Source organism: Chiloscyllium punctatum, chromosome 11 (assembly GCF_047496795.1).
Source record: "Chiloscyllium punctatum isolate Juve2018m chromosome 11, sChiPun1.3, whole genome shotgun sequence".
In the NCBI taxonomy this organism is placed as follows: domain Eukaryota; kingdom Metazoa; phylum Chordata; class Chondrichthyes; order Orectolobiformes; family Hemiscylliidae; genus Chiloscyllium; species Chiloscyllium punctatum.
In genome coordinates, this window is record NC_092749.1 from 106,898,677 (window position 1) to 106,912,913 (window position 14,237).

Below are 14,237 nucleotides of genomic sequence, written 5' to 3' on the forward strand. Positions count from 1 at the left end.
CAGGGCAGTTTGATCCTGTTTCAGTTGTTAGTTAATGGAAGGCAATTTCAGGAGCTCCTTGGGAACTGTATTCAGGCTTTATTCCCCACAACCAATCATCGGTTCCGACAGGTGTGATGGATAGCATCCCATTGACAAGCAGCAAAGAGTTGAGTGACTGAGAACGGGATGCAAAGTGTGGCATTGCTTGCAATCATGTCGATAATGAAGCTTTAAGCGGATATCAGAGTCATAGAGAGATACAGGACGGAAACAGACACTTAGGGCCAACTCGTGCACGCCAACCAGATATTCTAACCTTAACCAAGTCCATTTGCCAGCACTTGGCCCATTACCCTCTAAACCCTTCATTTCATATATCCAAATGTCTTTTAAATGTTGTAAAAGAGCCTTTACCACATCCTCTGGCAGCTCATTCCATTCACATACCACCCTCTGTGTGAAAAAGCTGCCCCTAAGGTCTCTTTTATATCTTACCCTAAACCTATGCTCTCTAGTTCTGGACTCCCCCAACCAAGGGAAAAGATGTTTCCTATTTCCCCTACCGTGCCCCTCATGATTTTATAAACCTCTATCAGGTCACCCCTCAGCCTCCGATGCTCCAGGGAAAACAGCCTGTTCAGCGTCTCCCTGTAGCTCAAATCCTCCAACCCTGGCAACATCCTTGTAAATCTTTTCTGAACCCTTTCACATTTCGCAACATCCTTCCGATAGGAAGGAGACCAGAATTGCTCGCAATATTCCAACAGTGGCCTAACCAATGTCCTGTACAGCCACAACATGTCCTCCTAAATGTTTGTAAGTGTTGTCACCATTTCAGAGTAAAAGGTGCCCTCACTCCCAAATGTTGTGGAGTCATTACAGCACCGAAGGATGTTGTTCAGCCCATTGAGTCCATGCCATCTCTCTGTAGAGCATTCTAGTCAGTCCCATTCCCTCCCCTCTATCCCTGTGACCCTGAAAGGTTGCTTGCCTTGAGTAGGAGAAAGTGAGGACTGCAGATGCTGGAGACCAGAGTTGAAGAAAAACACAACAGCCCAGGCAGCATCCGAGGAGGAGGAGAATCGACATTTTGGGCATAAGCCCTTCTTCAGGATTCCTGATGCCCGAAACGTCGATTCTCCTGCTCCTGGGATGCTGCCTGGGCTGCTGTGTTTTTCCAGCACCACACTTTTCAACTGCTTGCCTTGAGTGTCAGTCCAAACCTTTTTGAAATCATTGATCATCCCTCCGGTCACTGCCATCATCAATGGCTGTGGATTCCGGCGCATCACTCCTCATGGAGTTCTTTCTCCTGTAGCCCAGCACCCCCTGCCCAATCACTGTGTTCCCCAGCCCTTGTGCTATCAGCTCATGGCCATAACCTTTCTTCCTCAACCTTTCATTGTGCGGGGTTTTAGAAGAGCTCCTGTTTCGGACTATCTCTTTAATTCAAATGTAGGAATGAAGAGGGAGTAAGGGGTAAATATGATTCGCTGTCCTTTCTGCCCAACAATGAGCTCGTCTGCCTTGGTGACTTGGACACAGAGGGGCCCAGGATAGGCTATTGAAATGTGTATGTCATATTGCACAACTGTGAACAAAGACAAGAACAGCAGAACTGTTTGAAAACACTTCTTTTTTTTAGTTTATTTCATTTGATTTAATTTATTATCGTCATGTACCTACGTAGAGTGAAAAACTTTGATATGCATGAAGTACAGACAGATCATATCATACAAAGTGCGTAAGGGTAGTAGAATAGAGTGAGGAATACAGTCTTACAGCTGCAGAGAAGGTACACAGAGAGCGAGATCAACATTAAATTTAAAATTTGAGGTCCATTCATCAATCTAATACAAGTACACAATCCTTTATCCGAAATCCGAAAAGCTCCAAATTCCAAAGTTTTTCTGGTGAAGTTTTCTTTCTCCATAGCAAGGTTGTTTGGCATGTAAACAGTTAACCCAACTCCACACCCACTCGTCCCACGTGACTCAGATGTGGCATGGCCCAGCACTGGCAGGCATCAATTCTGTCTCAGCATTCATAGTACTCACACGTGCGTCTGCTGGTCGGTAAGATTTTTTAAAATTTCACCGTGAAACTGTCACTTATTCAGAAATCCAAAAAATTCAGAATTCTGAGAACCAGCTGGCCCCGAGGGTTTCGGATAAAGGATTGTATACCTGTAACAGCGGGGAAGAAGCTGTTCTTGAATCTGTTGGTCCATGTGTTTGAGCTTTTTTATCTTCTGCCTGATGGAATAGGTTGGAAGAGATTATAACTGGGATGGGAGGGGTCTTTGATCATGATGGCTGCCTTTCTGAGGTAGCGAGTATTGTAGATGGAGTCAATGGATGGAAGGTTAGTTTGTGTGATGGACTGGGCTGTGTTCACAACTCTCTGCAGTTTCTTACAGTCCTGGGCAGAGCAGTTGCCGTACCATGCTGTGATGCATCCAGACAGGGCATTTATAAAAATTGTTAAGAGTCTTTACGGACATGTCGATTTTCCTTAGCCCCCTGAGGAAGGTCAGCCTCAGAAATATATTGCACAGTAAGAGTGATCTGTCAGAATGGACAGACATAAGCTCTGATAGCAGTCAGGAGAATGCTGTATTTCTGTGGACTATCAGACAGAATATGGCAATGAACATAGTCTCTGGTTGAAGAGAAGTATCCCATGATGCTATGAGAGGTTTGTACATGCCTGACCAGGACAGAGAATTGCTGAGAGAAGGCCTTGCTGGTGGAGTTCAGTTCAAGACTTCTCAGAAAGCTGAAAGAACATTGCTTAACAATTACTCAAAATTATGACTCCACTATGCAGGGAGAAGCTGACCTGCTGAAAGCTGAGAATGCTATTGGATGAGAACAGGCTGTAAAGTATAAATATGGTGTGCTTTATTTGATTTATTATTGTCACATGTACCAAGATTTAGTGAACAGTATTGTTTTGTGTGCTATACAGACAAATCATACCTCACTTCAGTACTTTGGGGTGATAGAACAGAATGCAGAACATAGTGTTACAGCTACAGAGAAGGTGCAGAGAAAGATCAACTCTAATATATGGGAGGTCCATTCATACGTCTGATCACACCAGGGAAGAAGCTGTTGTTGAATCTGTTGGGGCGTGTATTCAAACTCTTGTATCTTCTGGCTGATGGCAGTGGATGGAAGAGATTATAACCAGGATGGGAGGGGTTTTTGATGATGATGGCTACTTTCCCGAGGCAGTGGGAAGTATAGACTGATTCTATGAATGGAAGGTTGGTTTGTTTTATGGACTGGGGAAGTCAAAGAAGAAGATATCATTCCTGTCATTTAGATTACTAGTTTCCTACTATGTAGTGCTTAGTCAATGTTGCTTTTAGTTTATTTGTTTCTGTAAAACTCTTAAAATGTCGAATATTGACATGCAACTCCTTTAAACCTGAGAATTCAAATACTTTTTAAACAAATTAGCATTCTCAACTGTGAGCAGAACTTTATCTAAACCTGTTTTAACGTTATATGTGGCTATCAAGTCCTCAACTGCTTTGGAATAAAGGTCTTTTGTTGAACATTTTTACACAAATGCTGGATGATTCGCATGAAAAGTTTATCAAAGCATTTGCTTTCTCATCTCAAATGGATTGATGCTTCGGTTAAACTATTTGACAAAAGAGCTTCTTATAAATATGTTAAGAATTCCTATACAACGGTTTCGTGAGCTGTTTTTGAGGCAGACCAGCCAGTCAGGCTGCTGGCTCATGAGAGAGGGGGAGATGACTGGTATTGGTTTAAGCTGAGGTTCAGCACCCCTCAGGTGGGGGGAAAGGTTGAGAAGGAGAATCACCTCAGTTGCTGTGGGAATTAAACCCATGTTGTTGGCATCTCTCTGCTTCGCAAGCCAACCATCCAGCCAACTGAGCTATCTGATCCCCATATACTATGTAGCTCTGGACTGTAAAACTAACTAACAATTAACACAAGACTGACTAGCTTTTTCTAGAAACAGTAATTTATGTCACGTTTTATATCTTCATTTCCAGTTTAGTAGACACATATATTCACTAAAGAGGCTGCAATCGTTTCAGTTTTGTGAAATTGTATGTAATGCATAATGATATGACACTGGCATTATAGGGATACTTTCTATACACTGTAATGTAATGATCTATTATTACTCTAATGGATGAGCAAGGTGCAAGGATGGTTAATGCACAGGATCTCAAAGAAAAATTTTAAAAATGACTGAATCGTGCTCTGATGAACCAGGTTATGACTGGTTTTACATAAATTACCATTACCATCCAACGTCCAACATCCATTACCAGCCATTACCATCTCCAACAACGTTGTGTTTAATATTGTGTGTGATTTCATAACAATTTGCACTCTGCAGCTTGCTCAGTTCTCAGAGAAACAGGAGTAGAAAGTTATCTATTCTTTAATCAAAAACACACAAAATCTTAACTATTTATTAATATCTGTTCTACAGCATCCTCCAATCCTGAGGAGCCAGATTCTACTCAACAATCCAATGTGGATGGATCAGACAAGCCCATTGACAAAGTAGGAAAGGAGGTGGCTGATCAGAAAGCAATTGGCAGAAAATCTATAGGTCAGAATTTTTGTTAGTTATCAATATATTGTGTTGGTTCTCAGACTGATAGATTTGTCTGGGAGCTGACCAGAAGTGTTGCTAGTGTAAAGAGTTAAAATGTAACAATGGGATGTTGTTCAATGCAAAAAATAGTCTACTGATGGCTTTGTCATGTGTTTGGGATTGGACCCAAAGTTATGTCTTAAGTATGGCTTCCTGAGTCTGTGACACTTTCTCTATAAAGTCTTCATTTTAAGGTTAGAAGTTGCCATAATTGGACCAGCCAATAGGCTGCTGACTCATGAGAGAGAGGGATGACTGGTAGTGGTTTAAGCTGAGGTTCAGCACCCCTCAGGTGAGGGGAAGGGTTGAGAAGGAGAGTCCTTCATGGTCACCTCAGTTGCTGTGGGAATTAAACCCATGCTGTTGGCATCTCTCTGCTTCGCAAACCAACCATCCAGCCAACTGAGCTATCTGATCCCCATATACTATGTAGCTCTGGACTGTAAAACTAACTAACAATTAACACAAGACTGACTCGCTTTTTCCAGAAGCAGTAATTTAAATCTCGTTTTATATCTTCATTTCCAGTTTAGTAGACACATATATTCACTAAAGAGGCTGCAATCGTTTCAGTTTTGTGAAATTGTATGTAATGCACAATGATATGACACTGGCATTATAGGGATACTTTCTTTACACTGTAATGTAATGATCTATCATTACTCTAATAGATGAGCAAGGTGCAAGAATGGTTAATACATCAGTCACGGGTGATAAGATGAGAAACACAGGATATGGAGTCGGCAGTTCAGTCCTTCACAGGATCCCTACAGTGTGGAAGCAGGCCATTCAGCCCATACTAGTCCTCCAAATAGCATCCCACCCAGACCCACCCAATCCCTATGACCTTATATTGCCCATGGTTATTCCACCCAACCTGCCTGTCTTTGGACTGTGAAAGGGAACCCACGCAGACACGCGGGAGAAAGTGCAAACTCCACACAGACAGTCCACCCGAGGCTGGAATCGAACCCAAGACCCTGACACTATGAGGCAGCTGTGCTGAACACTGTGCCACCCCATGTCATGAATACTTTTTAACAAATTTGGTGTGTAATGGGATGTGGGCCAGCCTTCAATCACCCTCTCGAGCTGCCCAGAGTAGTTAGTTTGACCATTTCAGAGAAGCAGTCAAGCCTCACCCATAGTCATGGGGAGCCTGGAGTCTGATGTAGACCAGACTGTGTAAGAATGGCAGATAATCCTTTCTTATAACTGAGTAATTAGATTAGCAGGAAATAGGCTACTTCTAAATAGTGACAGCTCTCTGCAGCATTAAGTCCATCTTCTATAGCAATTCTATAGCAGTCTCTGCCTGGGACCAGTTACTGGAGAGAGTAGCAGTGTGAGGTTACCTTAGCGAGATCTCTGGGCATCGATATGCCAGGAGATTCCGGAGGTCACGATTTAAGTATTCAATGATTCTGTTGCTCAGAGGATCCATTTAGGTTTAAGTTTGTTTGAACGTGGAGTTGGGAAGATGGGGTGAAGAGTTCAGTCAGCTAACCCCTAGAACATTTATTATGAGTGTTTTTTTTTAAATGTGGGACGCCATTGTTCAGAAAAAGAAGGATTACAAGAACACCCTGAAAGTAATATCTCTGCAGGAGTTTATAAATCTCAAGAGTCAGCTTCCAAGGTGACCTGAGAAAAAAACAGATGTGAGTGCTTAAGGAAGATGAACCAGTGCTCATTGCCATGTTCAAACACCAGAGCTTTGGTCCCCTTGTGGGACGTGAGAGCCCCTGGCAAAGACAGCCTTTGTTGGCAACCTCTTAGTGCCTTTGGTTAGGCTAGACCACTCCAGAGGCCTAACCACAATCAAAGAGTCAACCACAAGAGATGGCAGGAGTAGGCTGTTCGGCCCCTCGGGCCTACTGTGCCAGTCAGGAGGTTGCTGGCTGATCTGACACTCCAGATCCTCACTTTCCCACCCTTTCCTCCCCTTTCCTCAAACTACGTGGATGAGCATATCAAGTGTCCACCCTGAAAGGGCATTAGTGAAGCAGATGAGGCTTTCTTATGACTCGGGATGGTGGTTTCATGGTCACCTTCAGTGAGACTCGGTGTTACATTCTAGGTTTATTCATTTAAATTCCGCCAGCTACTGTAAAGAGATTGACCATGTGTCTCCGAACATTAGCCTGAGCTGCTGATTACTAGTTTCACTGTGCAACCATCTCCCCTAAAACGTCCATCTGGTGGTTGGAAATGTGTACGCCAATTCAACATGTTTGTCCACACTGTTAAGTCCCTTTTTAAGGGCGTATCTTATGGAAATTCAGAAAATTCTAAAGGGAATAGATTAGGAGCGGGGAGGTTATTTCCGCTGGGGTGTGAACCTAGAACGAGAGGGCATCGCCTCAAAATAAGGAGGGAGCAGATTTGGAACTGGGTCGAGGAGGAACTTCTTCACCCAAAGGGTCGTGAATCTGTGGAATTCCCTGCCCAGGGAAGCAGTTGGGACTACCTCAGTGAACGTTTTTAAGGCAAAGATCGATAGATTTTTGAACAGTGGAAGAATGAAGGGTTATTACGGTGAGTAGGCGGGTAAGTGGAGCTGAGTCCGTGAAAAAATCAGCCCATGATCAGATTGAATGGTGGAGCAGGCTCAATGAGTCAGATGGCCTACTCTTGTTTTTAATGTTTCCTAAACAATTATCACCTTGTTCTTTATGATCTCACAGCCTCTCATTATTGGCCTCGATGTATAATGTTAATGTTTGCACATAAGATAATGGTAGATAATAAATAACCCCATTCTTGCAAGCAAGCATAATCGACAAGTTCGAGAGATTTATTTCTCTTCTTCAACATCTGCCCCGATTTGATACCCTCCCCCAACACTCTCCTTGAAGTACTGATTCTTCCTTGAGTACTGTCCAAGGGCACTTGCCAACACCAATACACTGACTGAGTGCTTTTCACAATGAATGCTGCACGAGATGGCTTTTACCAAGCCTGGCTTGGTCCTTCACCATTGGTGTCCACACATTAACACTTCTGGCAGGAGTTGCTATCACAGAGCAGGAGTTCTGACTGCCCCTCCTACTCCCAGGGTCCCTAAAGCCCCTGTACGGTCAGCCCATAAGTATGTTGTAAATCGCAGTGCTGTTCATCTCATTTATTTTTGTGCAAGCACTTGACTGTATTGATTGACCTTTGCTACAAGTAACGTTGAAGTTAATTATTAACAAACATTTGCAGGCGATGGAGAAGCAGAAAGTGAAGAGGAAGAAGATGATGATGAAGATTCCAAGAAATCCTCAATGGATGAGGTAGGCCATGCCACTGAATTGTTTATTTCACTTGGGGATATCTGTACTCACTCCATGGCTCCTCACCACTGAAGCCTTGTTCAAAATAATATGCTTCCCTGAGCATGCTCAGTAATGCTCATGTGCAAATGATGTCACATCTAAGTGTTTGGTCACATGCCTTTCCCAATGAGTACGCATGTGTAGCTTCTGGCGATTGCTGGTGTTACTGCCAAACACTGCCAAAGTAAATACAGTTCAGTTGCTGGATAAATAATCAGAACAATCTATCATATTCTGTAGGCCACTTAAAACAATTAACTTATCTGATTCTGTGCTGTGAACTCCACCCAACAGTTCCTCCAAGATTAGTTGTGAATTTCACTGCTTGTTAATTTTCCCAGACGCACTCCGATGTCCAGTAATACATGAGTTCAAACAGCAAAGGCAGTGTCAGTTTTTCTCTCCCTCTCTCCTGCACTGACCACACCATATGCTGCCTGAAGGGAAACGTCCACTCTCCTGCTCCTCTGATGCTGCTTGACCTGCAGTGCTTTTTCCAGCTCCACACTTTGTCCACTATCACATGGAGTTAATCAAATTGGCTGAAGACTAGGTATCTGTGATACTTGGGGACATGTGGAGGAGCCTGAGATGGATCACCCAATTAACAATACTGGCTAAAGAGTATTGCGAATGCTTCAGCTTTCTCTTTTGCACCCCGGGTGTTGGCAGGTGGGACTAGATTGGGTTGGGATATCTGGTCGGCATGAAGGGGTTGGGCCGAAGGGTCTGTTTCTATGCTGTACATCTCTATGACTCTATATTCAATTTGGAGTTGTGTCCAATGTTGATTGTTCGAGCAATATCCCACCGTTGGTAGCTGTTGAGCATGTTGTTAAACACCGCACGGTAGACACATGTACAATGTTTCCTGTTAGTTACTCATTAGATTAGATTACTTACAGTGTGGAAAAAGGCCCTTCGGCCCAACAAGGCAACACCGACCCGCCGAAGCGCAACCCACCCAGACCCATTCCCCTACATTTACCCCTTCACCTAACACTACTGGCAATTTAGCCTGGCCAATTCACCGAACCTGCACATTTTTTTTTGGATTGTGGGAGGAAACCAGAGCACCCGGAGGATACTCACACAGACACGGGGAGAATGTGCAAACTCCACACAGAGAGTCGCCAGAGGTGGGAATTGAACCCGGGTCTCTGGCGCTGTGAGGCAGCAGTGCTAACCACTGTGCCACCGTGCCGCCCACTCATATTAACATAATCATGATTAGTGTCATTAGCCATTGGCAGTGACCCCACCTCTGAGTCCAACAGTAAAGAGATTTCAGTACATATCTCATTAGACCACATTTGGAGTATTGGTCGCATTTCTCAGGAAGGATGCATTAGCCCTGGACTACGTACAGAGGAGGTTCATGAGAATGGTCCCGGATTGAAAAGCTTAACATAGGAGGAACGCATGAGGAATCTGGGTGTATACTTGATCGTGTTCGGAAGGATGAGGGAGGGGATCTAATTGAAACATACAGAATACTGAATGGCCTGGACAGTGTGGATATTGGGAAGATGCTTCCATTGGTAGAAAAGACTAGGACCCCAGGGCACAGCCTTAGAGTAAAGGGACGATCTTTTAGAACGGAGATAAGGACAAATGTCTTCACACCTTATCATTGAGGTGAATGAGTATATGTAGGACTGAGATAGATAGGATCTTTATTGTGAAAAAGATCAAGGACTACAGAGAGAAAGCGGGAGAACGGGGTTGAAAAACGTAACAGGCATGATTTAATATTGGAGCAGAGTTGATGGGCTGAATAGTCGAATTACTGCTCCTATGTCTTCTGGTCTTATCTAGGCTGGCACTTCAGCACATTACTGAGGAGGTCCTGCGCTGTCTCAGGTGCCATGTTTCAGATGACTCAATAAACTGATCATCTATCTGACCCCTCAAGTGGCTGTTAGAAATACCCAAAAAGGAAAATTTCTCAATGTTTCGGCCAACACTGAACCTTGAACCACAATTGTATAGGAGAAAATATTGTTCTCTGGCCATTTACCTCATTACTGAGACTTTGCTGTGTGGAGATTTGTGACCATGTCACAACAATAGCTGAAAATGTGTTGCTGGAAAAGCGCAGCAGGTCAGGGAGATCCAAGGAACAGGAGAATCGACGTTTCGGGCATAAGCCCTTCTTCAGGCTTATGCTCGAAATGTCGATTCTCCTGTTCCTTGGATGCTGCCTGACCTGCTGCGCTTTTCCAGCAACACATTTTCAGCTCTGATCCACAGCATCTGCAGTCCTCACTTTCTCCATGTCACAACAGTAGCTAAACCTCACTGACTGTGAAATCTCTTGGTTGAGAATCCAGTGCTCCCTCCACGGCGCCTGCACAGATATAACTTTCCAGAACATCACACTTGCAATAAGTTAACATTTAATTTTGTTTTAAAAATGACAGTTTTGTATAGTTAACAGAAAACTTGTATTTATGATGCACCTCTATGTCACATCTCAAAGCATTTTATAGTCTTTGACACACTAATGATGTGCACCCAGTTGAAAAACCCAGCAGTGAATTTGCACGCAGAAAGCTCCCACAAACTAGCAATATAATAGTGAATCAATTATCTAGTGGTATTGGTCGATGATAAATATTAGCCAGGGTACCAGGGATGACTACCCTACTATCTGAAATAATGTTGAGAGAGCAGCTTTCAGTTTAACATCTCCTTTGACTGTGTAGCACTCCCTCAGAACAACACTGAAGCATCTGCTTTGACCTGTGTGTGTGGGACATTGAATGCATGAAGCAATAGCTAAGACTCCTTTTTGCAAGGTTTGTGACTCCATTTATTTCATTATGTTCAGCTTCAGCAAAGGTGATTAGATTAGATTCCCTACAGAATGCAAACAGGCCCAACAAGTGCACTCCGAAGAGTAACCCATCCAGACCTAATCCCTTACATTTACCCCTTACTAATGCACCTGGCACTGTGGGAAATTTAGCATGGCCAATTCACCTGACCTACACATCTTTGGATTGTGGGAGGAAACCCACGCAGACACGGCGAGAATGTGCAAACTCCACACAGACAGTAACCCGAGACTGGAATCGAACTCTGGTCTCTGGCACTGTGAGGCAGCAGGGCTAACCACTGAGCCACCGTGCCATCTGTGCTCATTGCTTGTTTGTCAAAGTGCACATTCTGAAAACCAGAAATGCTCTTGAGACGCATAAAAAAGCTGAAGAAACTCGGCAAGTCTGCCAGCATCCGTGGAGACAAAACATAATTAACAGTGTCCAGTGACCCTTTGTTTGAACTGATAGCATCACTGAAAAAGTGCTATTGTTGTTGATAACAGAGGGTGGGGGGTGGGACAAAGATTTGAGTGGATAGGTGTATACAGAGGCTGGAAAGAGAGGGAGGAAAAAGTAGCCAGAAAAAGGGATGGTCGATAGTTAGTCAGGAAAGAAGATAAAACTAGATAGGCGGTAATGGGGACAATGAGTGGGTGAAAATGGGTTGGCTGTTCTGGAAGACACTGAGATAAGTACATGAAAAGGCAAGGTTTAGAGGGATATGGACCAGAAGCAGGCAAGTGGGACTAATTTAGTTTGGGATTATGTTTGACATTGACTGGTTGGACCAAAGGGTCTGATTCCATTCTGTTTAACTCTAGGACTCCCTGTCATAACAAGGCCTAGAGTGTAGTGATGAGGAAAGAACATGGAAGAAGGTGTTCAGGCCCTAAAATTATTGACCTCAACATTGAGTAATGGTATGGTGGCTCAGTGAGTAGTACTGCTTTCCTCACAGCGCCAGGGACCCAGGTTTGATTCCAGCCTTGGGTGACTGTGTGGGTCTCTGTCTCCCCATGGTCTGTGTGGGTTTCCTCCGGGTGCTCCAGTTTCTTCCCACAATTCAAAGATGTACAGGTTAGAGTGGATTGGCCATACTAAATTGCCCATAGTGTGCAGGGATGTGCAGGTTAGGTGGGTTAGCCATGGGAAATGCAGGGTTCCAGGGATAGGATAGTGGGGTGGGATGCCCCTCAGGGGTTCCGTGTGAACTTGTTGGGCCAAATGGCCTTTTTCCACACTGTAGGAATTCTGTGGTTCTATCCTGAGAAGCACTGTTCTCATGTGCCTCACAGCCTTCTTGAAGTCTTCAGGACTCATAGAAATTGTAGGGTAACTGTCAAGCTTAGAGTGGTGCTGGAAAAGCACAGCAGGTCAGGCAGCATCCGAGGAGCAGGAAAATCGACTTATCAGGCAGGAGCCCTTCATCAGGAACTGTCATTTCCAAACTGTAGGAATTCTATGAGTCCTGAAGACTTCAAGTATGACTTGAGGTACATGAGAACAGTGCTTATCTGGATAGAGTCATAAAATCTCTTCAGGGTGGGAACAGGCCATTTGGCCCAACAAGTCCACACTAACCCACCCAGACCCAATCCCCTGACTAATGCACCTAACCTACACATCCCTGAATACAATGGGCAATTTAGCATGGCCAACTCACCTAATCTGCACATCTTTGGACTGTGGGAGGAAACCAGAGCCCCCGGAAGAAACTCACCCAGACACAGGGAGAATGTGCAAACTCCACACAGACAGTCGCCCGAGGGTGGAATTGAAACTGGGTCCCTGGCACTGTGAGGCATCATGCTAACGACAGAGCCACCATGTCGCCCATGTGTAAATATTGCAGCGAATTCATTTTTAATTTCAGTATTATGGTCTACCGTTACCTCAACAACCGTTGTCAGCAATTTTCGGTCATGTTGTATTTCCTGAAGTTAATTCTTCCTTTGGCGTATATTATTAAAGGCTGCTCAGACAAAATATGTCCCAGGAAGTTATGACTTTATGTGACCAGATCCCTCTTGGGATAACTTCACAGTTTAAAATATGTCTGAGGCAGGTTTGCCATTGTATATTTGCAGTGCATTCAGCAAGATGTGGAATATAGTTCCTCTCGTTATAAATTGCAGAATTATCAAAGCAGAGTATAATGCACCAGACAATAAAATAGATAAGTCGCCAAGATTAAAGCAAAAGGTATTTGCCTTCTGCTGCATGAATTAGCTGCACAGCTTAGTGAAACCAATCACAGATAAACATTTGGCAGAGTTCTGTACACTGTTTGCACTATGAGATCAAATGCAGGCGACAGACTTGGACACAATTTACATTGTCCTGTCCTGTAGCTGGTAACAAGTAAAGGACATCCAACCATGTTTTACAAAGTCCAAAGCCTTTCCACTTTTATTTCGATGGGAATAACAACAACTTGCATTTACGGCATGTCTTCAACAGGACAGATAGCCCAAAGACCTTTACAAATGCATAAGTGTACAGACTTGGATTGGAAGACAAGGTTCAGGGGCGAATGTGTGAAGTGCTCAAAGGAAGGGCTTTTAAATAGAGAAATAGACGAGGGAGTGGAGGTGAGGCTGGGAGGCAGTTCCAATGTGCAGGATCTGGTGAGTTGAAGTCAGCGCAGCCTGTGGACCCTCCCAAAGGAAGAGTCTTTGAGCTGACTCTGCCATGTCCCTCCCTTACAATGTGTTCAAAAAATCTCCACCTCTCTAGCCCCAAGCTCATATCCTTCTCAAGTTTCTCTTAAAACTCCCTTTCATAAAACTATTCCTTTGAGCAAACGTTTGCAGCTTCATTGTCAAAGCTCATCTTGTCCATCACATCCAACTCCTGTTCCCTTCACTGTATTCCCAGTGAGCTGCTGTTCTGGATCCCCATGTTAACCAACGTTGGTGACCATTCTGTCCCATCTACGATTGCCGTTGCGCGTTTCCACAAACCGGCCCGCTGTCCTCGTGAGGTACTGCCACTTCTGAATCTGCTTCCCTTCTCAAAACCTTGGAATGTGAAGTCATGCCTGAAACAGCTCCACAGAGGCCGGTATCCAGTCACCAAGTCACCCTTTATTTACGCGGGCGTAGTACCTGACACTGATCCAGCTGGCACAGAGCCAGCTCTCAGAGCCAACAGAACCTTTGACTCTCCTGTTTCTGTCTGTCAGCTGGGGTTCCCCGTATGGACCAGGTTAACAGCCCCAATCGAGGAACTCAGGTTCTATGAGGTCCACCTGGCTGACCTCATTACAATCACTTCAACCCCACTCCCAAAGAGTATATGCCGAAAGAGTGTTGTGGTACAGAATGTGTTTTTAAGAGAAAATGTTTTTAAGTACCATGCACAGCAAGTTCCTTTTCCTATCATCCCTAAGCTCACTGACCAACATTAGAGCAGGGTCAAGCAACACCTTGATTGTAAAATCCTCCTCTTGCTTTCA

General features: G+C 44.1%; 1 protein-coding gene across 3 annotated transcripts in view; it reads left to right on the forward strand.

The window, feature by feature from the left end:
- The window catches only part of plcb1 (phospholipase C beta 1), an 834,527-nt gene that overhangs the window by 676,328 nt on the left and 143,962 nt on the right, over nt 1-14,237 (forward strand). For 2 of the 3 annotated variants that reach the window (XM_072581463.1, XM_072581461.1), the window contains exons 15-16: nt 4,468-4,590; nt 7,843-7,913. In XM_072581463.1, the coding sequence (XP_072437564.1) occupies nt 4,468-4,590; nt 7,843-7,913 (194 nt within the window). The remainder of the gene's footprint in view (nt 1-4,467; nt 4,591-7,842; nt 7,914-14,237) is intronic. The other variant, XM_072581462.1, reaches the window with a different exon arrangement.